The sequence below is a fragment of the Humulus lupulus genome, chromosome X, assembly GCF_963169125.1.
Source record: "Humulus lupulus chromosome X, drHumLupu1.1, whole genome shotgun sequence".
Classification (NCBI taxonomy): domain Eukaryota; kingdom Viridiplantae; phylum Streptophyta; class Magnoliopsida; order Rosales; family Cannabaceae; genus Humulus; species Humulus lupulus.
This window is the reverse complement of record NC_084802.1, coordinates 48,431,147-48,443,136: the sequence shown is the minus strand read 5'-3', so window position 1 is coordinate 48,443,136 and position 11,990 is coordinate 48,431,147. Positions and strand designations below refer to the sequence as shown.

The 11,990-nt window shown below is 33.4% G+C and overlaps 1 protein-coding gene across 5 annotated transcripts; it reads right to left on the bottom strand.

Annotated features, from left to right (window-relative positions):
• Positions 1–1,109: 1,109 nt before the first annotated feature.
• On the bottom strand, positions 1,110–9,403 carry LOC133803602 (kinesin-like protein KIN-4C). 5 transcript variants are annotated; one of them, XM_062241701.1, is made up of 28 exons: positions 9,296–9,403; positions 8,772–8,926; positions 8,472–8,615; positions 8,214–8,366; positions 7,858–8,111; positions 7,598–7,776; positions 7,388–7,512; positions 7,246–7,282; positions 7,047–7,138; positions 6,845–6,961; positions 6,620–6,733; positions 6,430–6,513; positions 6,142–6,343; positions 5,803–5,903; positions 5,453–5,551; positions 5,259–5,372; positions 5,049–5,165; positions 4,872–4,952; positions 4,562–4,633; positions 4,396–4,489; positions 4,284–4,315; positions 4,005–4,090; positions 3,598–3,669; positions 3,267–3,494; positions 2,904–3,048; positions 2,509–2,565; positions 1,811–2,392; positions 1,110–1,714 (listed from the first exon to the last, which is right to left on the bottom strand). In XM_062241701.1, the coding sequence occupies exons 2-28, from the start codon at positions 8,904–8,906 to the stop codon at positions 1,340–1,342; spliced, it is 3,891 nt and encodes a 1,296-aa protein (XP_062097685.1). In that variant the 5' UTR covers positions 8,907–8,926; positions 9,296–9,403; the 3' UTR covers positions 1,110–1,339. The 5 variants fall into 5 exon arrangements, with proteins under 5 accessions (XP_062097685.1, XP_062097684.1, XP_062097686.1 ...); XM_062241700.1 differs by having other exon boundaries at positions 8,772–8,933; positions 9,296–9,400; XM_062241702.1 differs by lacking the exon at positions 9,296–9,403 and adding an exon at positions 9,158–9,273.
• Positions 9,404–11,990: the final 2,587 nt, after the last annotated feature.

Genomic DNA, 11,990 nt, shown 5'->3' with positions numbered 1-11,990 from the left:
GCGATTAATGTTGGCCTTGGCGTGGAATTTATGTTGGGAGGGACGATTATTTGTTATAAGCTTTGGAGTTATAGAAACTCAGCTTTCCATGAAGTGAAATTAATTTGTTCTTTATGCTTACTGATATTCACAATTCTATTCTTGAATTTAGATCTTCTTTATGTTCTACTGCCCTTACCTTTGTTTCATAGGAGGATAACAAGTGGGAAATAGTTATGTTTAATAACTGTGTTTTATTGATATTGTTTTTTAAAGGGGAAGAGAGGAATGGCGGGGTGGTATGTTCAAGACAAAGGCAAACAATTTTGCTTGATGGCAACCAAGGAGATCTCTGGAAGCTCACCACTAAAGGCTAAATTGATGGCAATGCTCCTTGCTCTTCGATTTGTGTAGAAGAAGAAACTACACGTCTTCTTCACAGATTGCAGCTTTGTTGCTTCTTCAATTAGTACTATGCTTAATAACTTTCTGTGTTTTTTTATGCTGCTTTTAAAAGGAAGGCATGGCAGTCTGATATGTGCAAGACAGAGACAAACAATTTTGCATGATAGGAACCAAGGAGTTGTCTGGAAGGTCACCACTAGAGGCTGAATTGATGGCAATGCCTTTTGCGCTTCGAATTGTGCAGGAGAAGAAACTTACTACAGATATCTTCTTCATATATTGCAACTCTGTTGCTTCTACGATTACTGCTAATCTTTGCTCAAACTGGAAGTTTGCTGGTTTTCAACTTCTTTTAGTGCTCAAATGTTTATAAATAGTTGGGGACTGTTGTTCATTGGTTGCCTAAGAATAGGAATTTTGTTGCTCTTGAATTGGCAACGTGGCTGCTACAATGTTTCTGGTGTTTTATCTTTTTGGGATGTTCACTCCCATGTGGTAAACAAAATTTTGGATTCTCTTTGAATGGTGAGTTTGCTTCAATAAAATTCTTAGTTCATCAACAAAAGCAGAAAAAAAAAACAAAAAAATAATTACCACCTTTTTAATGTAAACGACAAAATGTCACCTCACTATAGATAGAGTGCAAACGACTTGAAAATGAACCCGCCACAAGAAGCATAAAAAAGAGAACAAAACAAATATCCTAGAATAACTTACTCATACACTTTTCACATATACACATGTATTAAAAAAACAAGTTCAAGTTCACGTGTTTGTTTAAACTTAGAACAGACATGATACCAAGCATTTCATTCATTTGTTCACTCAAACAAGAGCAAGTGTTACAAGTACAACAATGAAACATTGGAGAATATGACAAAATAAGAAATTTAGATCAATCAATGTTACCAATGCCATGAGCAATGAGTGAGAAACTCACTAAAACTATGATTATTTAATGGCCAAAGTTCTCCTTTTCATCTGATGTCCTGTTTTGCCTAACAGGACTTCTAGGAGGAGCCAGAGCCCCCCCAGCTGTATCTTTGTTGACACTTGATTCTTCTGTTTTCTCAACATTCCTCTCTTTGAATAAATCGCCACCAATAGTCATGGTGGCAGACCGCATTGCCCTTGGTAATTTTACAGGAATGTCAGTCCCATTTGCATTGTTATCTAGCTTCTGAGATTGCGGTTGTGGTTGTGGTGGCGGTAAGTGTGATTGTTCACTGCTTTCTGGCTGAGATGAAGGCGGCGGAGGATTGGTAACTAGTTGTATCGTAGGTGTCCTCCATTTCTTTCTCTTGTTAGGCTTTGGTACATTAGGTTTTGCCTGTAATGTTAGTCAAGAAACCATATTCAAAACTTACGAGTATCAGTCAAATTTAGAGAAAATCAATCAACTTATTTGGTTTAAAGAGAAGCATACCGCTGTGTTTCCAATGTCAGAAAGAGCTTTTCTTCTTGGACCACCATCTTCATTTGTCTCGGTAGGTTTATCGACCAACGCATTCTGTAGAAGCATGGCCCCATGAGAAGCAAGAAGTCTATCCTTCTCTGCTTCATCAGTCCCTATACCATTAACAATCCCTTCAGCCAAATTTGACTGCTGCGACTTGTCGACTTCTCGATTGGCACATTTACTGACCATGCAACCACACGAAATCCCACAAAGCCCACCAGAAGAGCGGCATTGACATTTGTTTGTTTTGCACGATGAGCTCTTCGTGCAAGAACAGCATACTCCTGATCTTGTAGCATTGTTCTTATCACAAACGGCAACAATTCCCTCCCCTGAGCTGTCTAAGTTTAGGCTCTCACGATCGCTGTTATTTGATGGATGAGATCCAGTGGTAGAATGGTTTCTGGTTTTAGAGTCTCTTTTCTTAACTCGTTGTCTCTTAGGTGTCTCCTCTTCACTTGAATAATCCACATCTGACTTTTCTGTATCTGATTTCTCTGAGTCGGATGTATCCATGTCCTCAAAGACAATGAATGAGCTCCGGTGATCCTGGTAAGCATACATTGATGGGTGAATTCATATATATAACATGTAATTTTAAGCATTCTATAATTAAGGAGTGACTAGTGAAAATAAACAAAGTAAAAGCAGTGAGACTAGCATACCAGTTTGCGTAAGTCATAATTATGCCCTCCCTTGGAATAATGTTTCAGAGCTACATTCTGTTCAGAGTTCAAAAGGCATAAACCAATCGAAATAGTTAGCTCGAAGCAAAAAGAAAAAAAGAGAGAAATTAAATACTACTCATATGCTAATAAATATTATCCAACAGAAAAATACTAACTGAAAAAATAACAGAAATAAAAATTAAAAATTCCAAGAATTTTCTTGTTAGCAATAGAATACCACAATGACCATCAAGGGGATTCTATTAATTTACTATAATGATTGGAAACTTTTTTAAATATTGGTAATCAAATATGCGTTGAACATGCATCGCAATTTAACACGATGACTAAAAATATGCATTGTAGTATTATAGTGAGCCATGAACACTAACCTGAGACTTCACCTGATGAATAAGCTCAGCCTTTTGTATCTCTGATTTTCTAAGCAAACTACTTAAACTCACAATTTTTCCCTTCAAATCTCTTATTTGTAAATCTTTCTCTCTGCATACAACTTCTGTATCGCGCTGCAAGCACCTGGAAAAACCGACAAAAAAGTAATTTACATCAAAGTTAGCTCAAACAATTAACCAAATAAAAAAAACGCTACAGTATTGCTCTTTTGAAACAAACACGCGAAGTGCATACAGCGGTGACAAACAGAACTATTGAAATCAGTTGAATACAGGATTTGAAAAAATACTCGCTCTACTATGATTCTATAAAAAACTTAAAGACTGACATAAATATATTACCTGGATGAAGATGCTAAATTGAAAAGATAATTCATCAAATTCTTTGCATCAGCAAGAGACCGAACTTGATTCCAACGACCCCTGCCGCTAAAACCCCGTTCGCGCTCTTCTGCTTCTGATAATTGTGATGCCATAGAAACAAGGGTGCTAGATGAAGAAGAAAGCATATTTTCAAGTGCATAAATCCGTGAGTTTCTTGCACCAGGAGACATCGTTTCAGGACAATCTCTGCAGTGAACCATTCAAAGAGGTAGGGTTTAAGCATTCTGTGCTAGTAGAGAAAATAATATAAGATAACATCATCCACTGAACGTTCGGTGGCACTCTTCACCTTGAATTTGCTTGTTTCAACATCTCTGCTTCTTCCTTAAGCCTTGCAATCTCCTTGGCCATTCTAGCCCGCCTGAAAAAGAAGCATTCGTTAAAATATTGAAACAGACGAACAGAGTTCAAGCATTTGACCAATAACTCATACACAAATAAGAGCAAGAAACACTACCAGTACACCAAAATATTCTCACTTGAATACAAAGCAGACAAAATACTTTATAAAAAGAAATGAAAGAGCACTTTATCAGGATCCATAATAAACGTACTTCCAAAATCAACAGATATTTATGCACATACATCGATCCAAGATAACAGTTCTAACTGGTTCCTTCAATTATTTTCATCTCGATCTATTAAAAAAATTGTAAATGAATTTAAGAACAATCAAACACAATGAAGAAAACGTACTCTTCCATTTGTCTCTCATATTCAGAGCGCACTTCATGTACCCGTAGAGTGACTTCAAGCTCATGTTCAATTGCTTGCATCAGAGCCTTCTCATAATTAAATACATAGATATGCAAAATATGTTAGTAAGCAATGTTACTAAAAGCATGAAACAAAAAAGGACTAGCACCAGTACACCCTTTATCATTGTGAATCAGTTGATATAGTGCAGTCTTTTTTGTAAAGTTATAGCCTCCTATTTTATGCACATTTGTGAAACACTAATTAAGTTTATAATACCTGAATTCCTGGACCATTGATACTTCCAGCACCTGTATCAATAAAAGTAAACTATAAATTTTTTAAGTGATAAAAGTGGAAAGAAAAAGATTGATGCAGCTAATCCCCTAACCAGAAGTCTCACGTGAAGAAGCTTTCCGAGCTTCTAAAAGCTCTTTTAGCCTTTTTGTAGCCATAGAGGCTTCTTCTGTCTTTCGTTGTAAAACCTGAAATGAATACAGAATAAGATCTGATTCTTGTAAAGGAGACCGTAGCAACATAAGTGAGTATTTGCTTACCATTTTTTGCCTTTGATTTAAAGCTAATAGCTTATGCATCTCATACTCATTTCTCCTTCCCTCTTTCTTAAGCTGATAGTAACAGAAAACTTGTCAGAATCTAAAAAAGTAAGCATGTTGGATAACAGAAATAAAAACATAGAATCCACAATTTTAAAAGGAAAATTTTACGACCAAAATAAAAAACATTTTGTTCAAAAAAAAATCCTGATATAGGCCAAAGTCAACCAAATTTTAGAAAGAGCACATTTGCCTAATGTAATTGTCATTTTCAGCGACTCCTTTAGTAATAATAATAATACTCTTTTACCTGGAGAACTTCTTTCTCTCGAGACGCTTTCCATAACCTAAATTGCTCAGACTCTTGTTTGATCTTATGTTGAAGTTGAACCTTAAAATCAACACAATTTATTAACAATTTTTTTTTTAAAAAAAATTATGAAATAAGATAAACACCACTATTTTGGTTAATAAATGGTTTTGAAACCTTTTGAGTTTTTATTCTCTGAATCTCGTCTTGTAGTCGTTTTGCTGCCTCGTCACTTTTCTGTTTTTGTCTCAACAGCTGCGCTTGAGCATCTTGTTTTTTCTTCAACACGGACACCTGCAAAGAAAACAACAAATCCAAATAAAGGGGTCAAGAAACTTACAATCACCTTTAAGCATTTTTTAAAAAAAATCAACAACTTTGAATCACCTGTGATTCAAGAAGATTCAACTTCTGCAAGTAATCTTCCTTCAACTTCTGAGCTCCGTCATCAGTAGTAGATGATATATTTGCAAGATTGTGTCTTAATTCGTCAATCTCTCTCTACCAACATAGAAAAAATAAATTACAACCACCAATTAAAATATCAACTTTGCAATAGAGCAATAACAGATTAAACTAACCTGTAAAACTCTCTTCTCTTGTTCTAACTCATGAACTTTTTTCTCATAATGTTGTTTAAGAACTGAGGTATTACCACTTGCAACTCGCTTCATTTCGGCCTTTAAGAAACAGAAAAGTTCAACAAAATATAAACAATGGAGAGAAGAATAATATGAAAATACAAACATTATGGACCTTATATATTGGCTATATATGCATTTGTTGCAAGTAAAGATGCAAGAAATCTAGTACAACATTTTTTTTAACAATATATATATATACAGGTCTCCATTTATAGGCGTCTCTTTAATTCAACAAACAAATAATAAGAAAGCCCAGTAACTACAGCCAACATTTCAATAATCTTTACCTCCTTTTGTTCAAGTTCCTTATCCAATTCTTTCAGTTCACGGTCCAATTTTTCTTGAACAGAAGAATGTTCTTGCTCCTTCTCATGATCAACAATATCATCTATACATGAGTGAAAATAAATTAATAAAATCAAAAACAATGTTGGGCAACAATTTTTTACTTTATTTTTTAAATGCTGTGTACACAATAAGGTTTTGCTGCATGTTAATACCATAAATAAAATTTGAAGTCAGACCAACAAGGTTTTTTAACAAATACATATATGTCCTGTCATATTAAGTATGAGAAAAGATGAAGCCTTGGTCAATGAAACCAAACAAAGCTTTCGAATAGCTACCTGTTATGTCCCCAATTTTGCAATCATAATCAGAATACTCATTGCTACAAGGAAATAGTACATTCTTAGAGCGAAATTCATCATCATCCGAGTCAGCACAATCAATAAACCCATGTTTTCTATTGTTCGAATTCTTTAACTGCAACAATTCTCCTTCTAGCTCTTGAATTTTGGAGACATAATTTTTCAACAAGTCATGATCCTGAAAAAGTTCGCACAACAAACATAGAAGTTTAAACACTTTGAACTAACATTTTCTTTCCAGGGGAGGAAGGAATTTATTCAAACCTGCTCTGACTGAAAGTCGACTTCATCCCAAGATTTTCCATTTCGAGCCATTTCAATTTTCATGGCTAGTTTATCTTTCTCAACCTGAAGAATCCAATACATATATAAGTGAACTTCCATGGGCTTCAAAACAAAAATATAGAATATTATACTCCTTATAACATAAAAACTAATAAACAGAAATGAAAACCTGAGCTTCAAAAGCTCGCTGTGTTAAATGTTCGCAAGTAACTTGACGCTCTTGCAACTCCCGTTGAAGCTCCTCTTTGCTTGCTTCAAGTAAAGACACTTTCTTTTTAAGGATCTACAAAGTAGCAAAGATCACGAAATTAATAACCAATGATCAAAAACAAAAATAAAATTTGAACGAGGATCAAAGAGTATGCTTATTAATAGTTCACTTAGAGTAACATACCTGTAATTCCTCATAAGGAGTACCGGCATCACCACGATAAAATAAAAGCTCAGCTTGCAATTGCTCAACTTGGCTCCTCATTCTTTGCAATTGGGCCGCCATTGGATCACGATTGATCTACAATCAAGAATATATAAAGATTGTCAGAAAGAAAAACATGAAATATAGAAAACTTGCTCATGTTTTTAACAAAACAACTTACAACTGCCTTGTTTTGGATGTTACGAGCACGGTTTGCGTACTTTAATGTGTTCAATGTCTCCTCGGCATTTGTGTCGGCAGGACTAACACAAGCTACATTACACAAAACAAAATTATAACTTAAGAAAAAAATGTAAGGAAAAATATTAACAATAAGCATATGTTTCATCAGTAAATAATAAATATATATAGAAGCATACCTATCATCACTGTCTTGCTATTTCCTCCGAGAGAATCCTAGAAACAAGTAATGTAAGAAATAAGTATACAAGTATGTATTTTACGCACGTATATACGATGTATATAACGTATTCAGTTGTAAGCAAAATAATATATTGTTACCTGTAATAAGCGCGTTAATTTGCTATCACGATAAGGAACGTGGCCACCTTCTTTCCGCTTCTTCTCATCTCCCAAGGCACTTATCACATTGCCAAGAGCCAGTAAACCCTTGTTTATATGAATGCCTAAATCACATAACATATGTTAAAATAAATAAATAAAGTACGAGACATTACCAAATCAGGAAATTTCAAAACTCTTTTGCCATACCTTCTTTAAAGCGCATGCCATCAGCACCCGTTCGCTTAGCTCGCTCAGAACCTGCAAGGTCCACCAAGTGTAATTTTGCACAAAGAATTTCATCTCCAAAATCATCAGTGGTTGTTCCATTTGGACAGTTAACAATCTTTTTTTGCTCCATGGTTATTGTAAAGATAGCATGTGAGCGGCTGAAACAAAAAATAAAATTCTTAGCATCTAAAAAATATACGTAAACTATAAAGCTAATGTGTAAATAAATTATTATTCACCTTGACTGACTATTCATATTAGTACTAGCAGTAGCCCGAGATAAAGAACCACGAGTCAAATACGATGACATCTCTTCCTTTGTTTGAACCTCTGCTTCGGTCACACCAGCAAGTGTTATCCCTCCATTCGCAGTTTCTCTAATTTGAATCGGAGCTCTTACAGGCCCAGCAGGCTTCGAAGGAGCTGCCCCTTCGTTCTTAGAGAAACTTGTTGAACTCGTGTCAAGTAAATCAAACACCTCCTCCTTGAATATCTAAATTTTAAGAACATATATAAAGCATTAAGAACAGACCAATGATCATAAAACAGAAAATTGTTTTTACTGATAAATCCTTTTGGGTAAATTATCAATTACCTCGATAAAAGAGACCCTAATTAAGAATTCTGTGTTAGATTTCTTACTGGAGACTCCTTTGAAAATACTATCCATGACCTTGGGGATAATACCAAAGCTACTTCCTTCCCCTGTATAATTGGTTCCCATTGTGTATGTTTTGCCAGAACCAGTCTGCAATGTTGAATACAACCAACACATTTCATCAGCAAATACGTTAACTTAAGTTTGCTATTAATAATAAGAAGAAAAAAAAAGAGTCATATAGAAATCTCAAACCTGCCCATAAGCAAGGACGGTAGCATTGTAGCCGTGGAAGAGTGCATCTACCAATGGAGCAACACAATCTTCGTAAATGGAAGGAGGAGATCCCGTGCCACCATAAACATAATCATATGTGAATGAATGTGAACCGATTTGCACCTGTTTCGGAACTCCAAACAATTAATACTCCAATGATGCTTTTGAATTTTTTGTGGTTTAAAAAATTTATATAGTTAGCTCCACATCAACTTAATCAAGCAGCTCAGTTTTTTTTAAATAAAAAATATATATTAAAAATAAAAGAGTAAGTTGTACCTGTGGTTCACCCGGAACAACGGAAATACAATCCGTACAGCCAAACAAAACCTCGGAAGTAATCAATGGACGGATGTTAACCGCGACTCGAACGCACTGCGATGAATCTACGGTCTTCGTCTCCAAATTTTCCATCTCCACTTGACCAGAAAACCCTAAACGCCACAAAAATCATTTGAATATTTCTAACAACATGTCAAAAAAAGATAAAAAAAAAAATCAACATCAATACACCCTAAGCCCCATCCACAACAACTGAAAAGAACTCATGCAATATGTGATAAAAGCAGAAAAACACTGAGCTAATACCAAAGCTACTTCCTTTCTGAATACCAAAACATCTTGAATCTAACTCCATAGGAGGAACAGAATGGATCTGAAATTACCTTTCTGAGTATCAATACACCACAAATCTCATCAACAACAACAACAAAATCATGTAATATGCGATAAAAAGAAGAAAAATCCTGAGCTAAAGTATCTCTGATCTAACTATAGAAAGACGAAAATGGATCTGAAATTACTTGATGACAAACAGAAGGGATTCTTTGGTGCGGCTTTTCGTCCGAACAAGAAGGGTTTGTGTAGGGACCAAGACGAAATTTGAAAGCGGGCGATTGAGATTTGAATTTGTGTGCGTCCTTTTCGAATTCAAATATAGAGAAAGAGAGGATCTCACGTGCGTATCACGTGATGGGCTAACGGTCCTCATTGCTGAACTCATATTTGGGGCATGTAAATAAAATTAAATAATTAATTGTTCGGACAACGCAGCTCACCTAACCTATGTAAAGGATAAATTATAAATAATTATCATTTACTTCTAAATATCATTTAATTTCTTTTCAGAAAAAAATTAAAAAATACCATTTTTTTTTGTATTATTTGCACAGAGTATAGATATATTCACAAATTATATATCAAATTTAACTTGTATATCCAGAATACAAAATTTTCCAACTAAAAACAACATTTATAAAAATATAAAAACGTATATATAGCCCATCGAAAATTGAGCCTTTAATGGATAAAATCCAGCTTCCATCGAAAAAAAATTGAGGCTCGATTACTTGTCCACATGTCGACCAAGCTAAACTAAAACCCAAAGCAAATTGGCCGAAACTCACAAATAATTTCAAGGTGGGAGGGATCAACAATCTTCGGCCGAGTCAAAAGAACCCTCGTTTAGCCTAAAAACAACATCAGGCTTATCCTACAATATATGTCACAAACTTCTTTTGTTTTTTTTTTTTTTTCATTTGACTATGGGTCAGTTGGAGACTTGTAGTTTATTTAACAATCCTTTTAGTTGTGTAATGAAAAAAAATACTGCTCAAGCATGAAGTTTTTATACAATTATTATAATTTGAATGTTGGACGTCTATCATGAGACGTCAATTCCATATCAATTGTCGTAATAACTATTCAGATGTATGAGACGTCGCATTTCACTAAACCAACATACTATGTTGGACCAAATAAGAATGGGACGCCGTTTTCTTGCTAAACGACGTCCCAAGCCTTTATAAGACACCACATTTCAATTGTGGTATAGGTGACTTGTAGTGGAACACATCAATTGTAGTATAGGCCACTTGTAGTGTAATAATTCTTACTATTTATTTAATTTAATTTTAATAATATCCTTAATTTTTATTATAATAATTTTATTTGTGTTATAGTTTAATCTAATGGATATATATAAATATAATTTGTTTGTGTATAATACGTATACTTATTAATATTATCTTAAAAAAATTAAATGAATAAATAAATTAGATATTTGTAAATTGAAAAATAAAATAATAAAATTATAGGAAATTTCTTTGATAGGGCCTTCAAAAATAGTCATACTAGTGGGGCTCTTTTGTGTTCTCAACCTGTGAACAGTTTTCGGCGCGATTTTTTTTATGGCCGTGTATATTGTAGTTATTTAAAGCATCTTGCAAATTTTCAGAAAATTCTGAATAATTTACAGTGCCGAAAACTAAGCTCAAACATGCTATTTTTTACTCGCATAAAAAAATTAGTCGTGCGTGTAACAACTTGTTTTTATACTAGTTTTTGGTACTGTAAATTATTCGGAATTTTCTGAAAATTTGCAGGATGCTCTAAATAACTACAATATACATGGTCATAAAAAAAAATCGCGCCGAAAATTATTCACGGGTTGAAAACACAAAAAAACCGTACCGGTATGACTCTTTTTAAAGTGCCTACCATAGAATTATTCAAAATTATATATGTTCAAAATTTATTAAAAAAATATTTAAATTCAATAGTAATGACAATTTAATATAAAAAATTAAGTATTTTAAAGTTATTTAAAAAAAAAAACAAATTTACAATAATAAAAAAAAGACACGCCACGTCAGTCTATGTGGGATTGACATAGAGTGCAAAAGCCGAACGTCGGTGTCATGTTAGCCAACGTTCAGTAGCTCAGGTAGGGCAAACAATAATTGAGTGATACATTTTTATTTCACTATTTCTCTTCCTGCTTCTTTCACTCATTCTCTTAGATAAATAAATTAGATTTATTATAAAAAAAAGTTTAATAAATAATTATATTTATTAGAGCTTGAAATTAAGGTTGATAAATATAAGGTTAATAGACAAATAAATGAATTGAAGTGTATAGATGCAAAGAAAATAGTTTCTATCAACTACGTAGTAATCATTAGATATATAGTATTCATTCATTAATTATTGCCATAGCTATATAGTATTAATTAATTAATATATAAATTGTGGTTATAAGTATAATCTAATAATACTACACTTCTCACATAAAAGGGGTTTCCGAGTTTGAATCCCCCTCCCTAATATTAAAAGAAATTAATATATAAATTTAAATAAGTAATTTTTTAAACTACTAATTGTTTAAATTTTAAATTCCTCATAAACTAATTTGAGAATGTAATTCATATTCATCAAATATGTGAAATTTGAAAATTCAAATAGACACACCCAACACTGCAAAAATACAATAATGGCAGAAAAACCCTAGGTGAAGGTGTAGAGTTAGTTTCATAGTTTCTTAATGAATTCTAACTAATTATATCATAATTAGAGATAATTTAATTAATTAATATATTTAAATAAAGTATTAGAATACCATAGAAGATATAATTAATTATGAAAATATTAGAAAACCCTAGAGAGAGATCTATAGTGAAAAACTAGTTTTTCCGAAATCCTGAAAGACTAACAAGAGAA

What these genes read in the sequence shown, in the direction of transcription:
- LOC133803602 (XM_062241698.1), bottom strand. Translation starts at nt 9,129, where the DNA reads ATGGAGTTAGATTCAAGATGTTTTGGTATTCAGAAAGGAAGTAGCTTT. An exon ending in AATTAACGCGCTTATTACAG is followed by an intron (nt 7,283 to 7,387) that starts GTAACAATATAT and finishes ACTTGTTTCTAG; the next exon opens with GATTCTCTCGGAGGAAATAG. An exon ending in CTCCTTATGAGGAATTACAG is followed by an intron (nt 6,734 to 6,844) that starts GTATGTTACTCT and finishes GCTACTTTGTAG; the next exon opens with ATCCTTAAAAAGAAAGTGTC.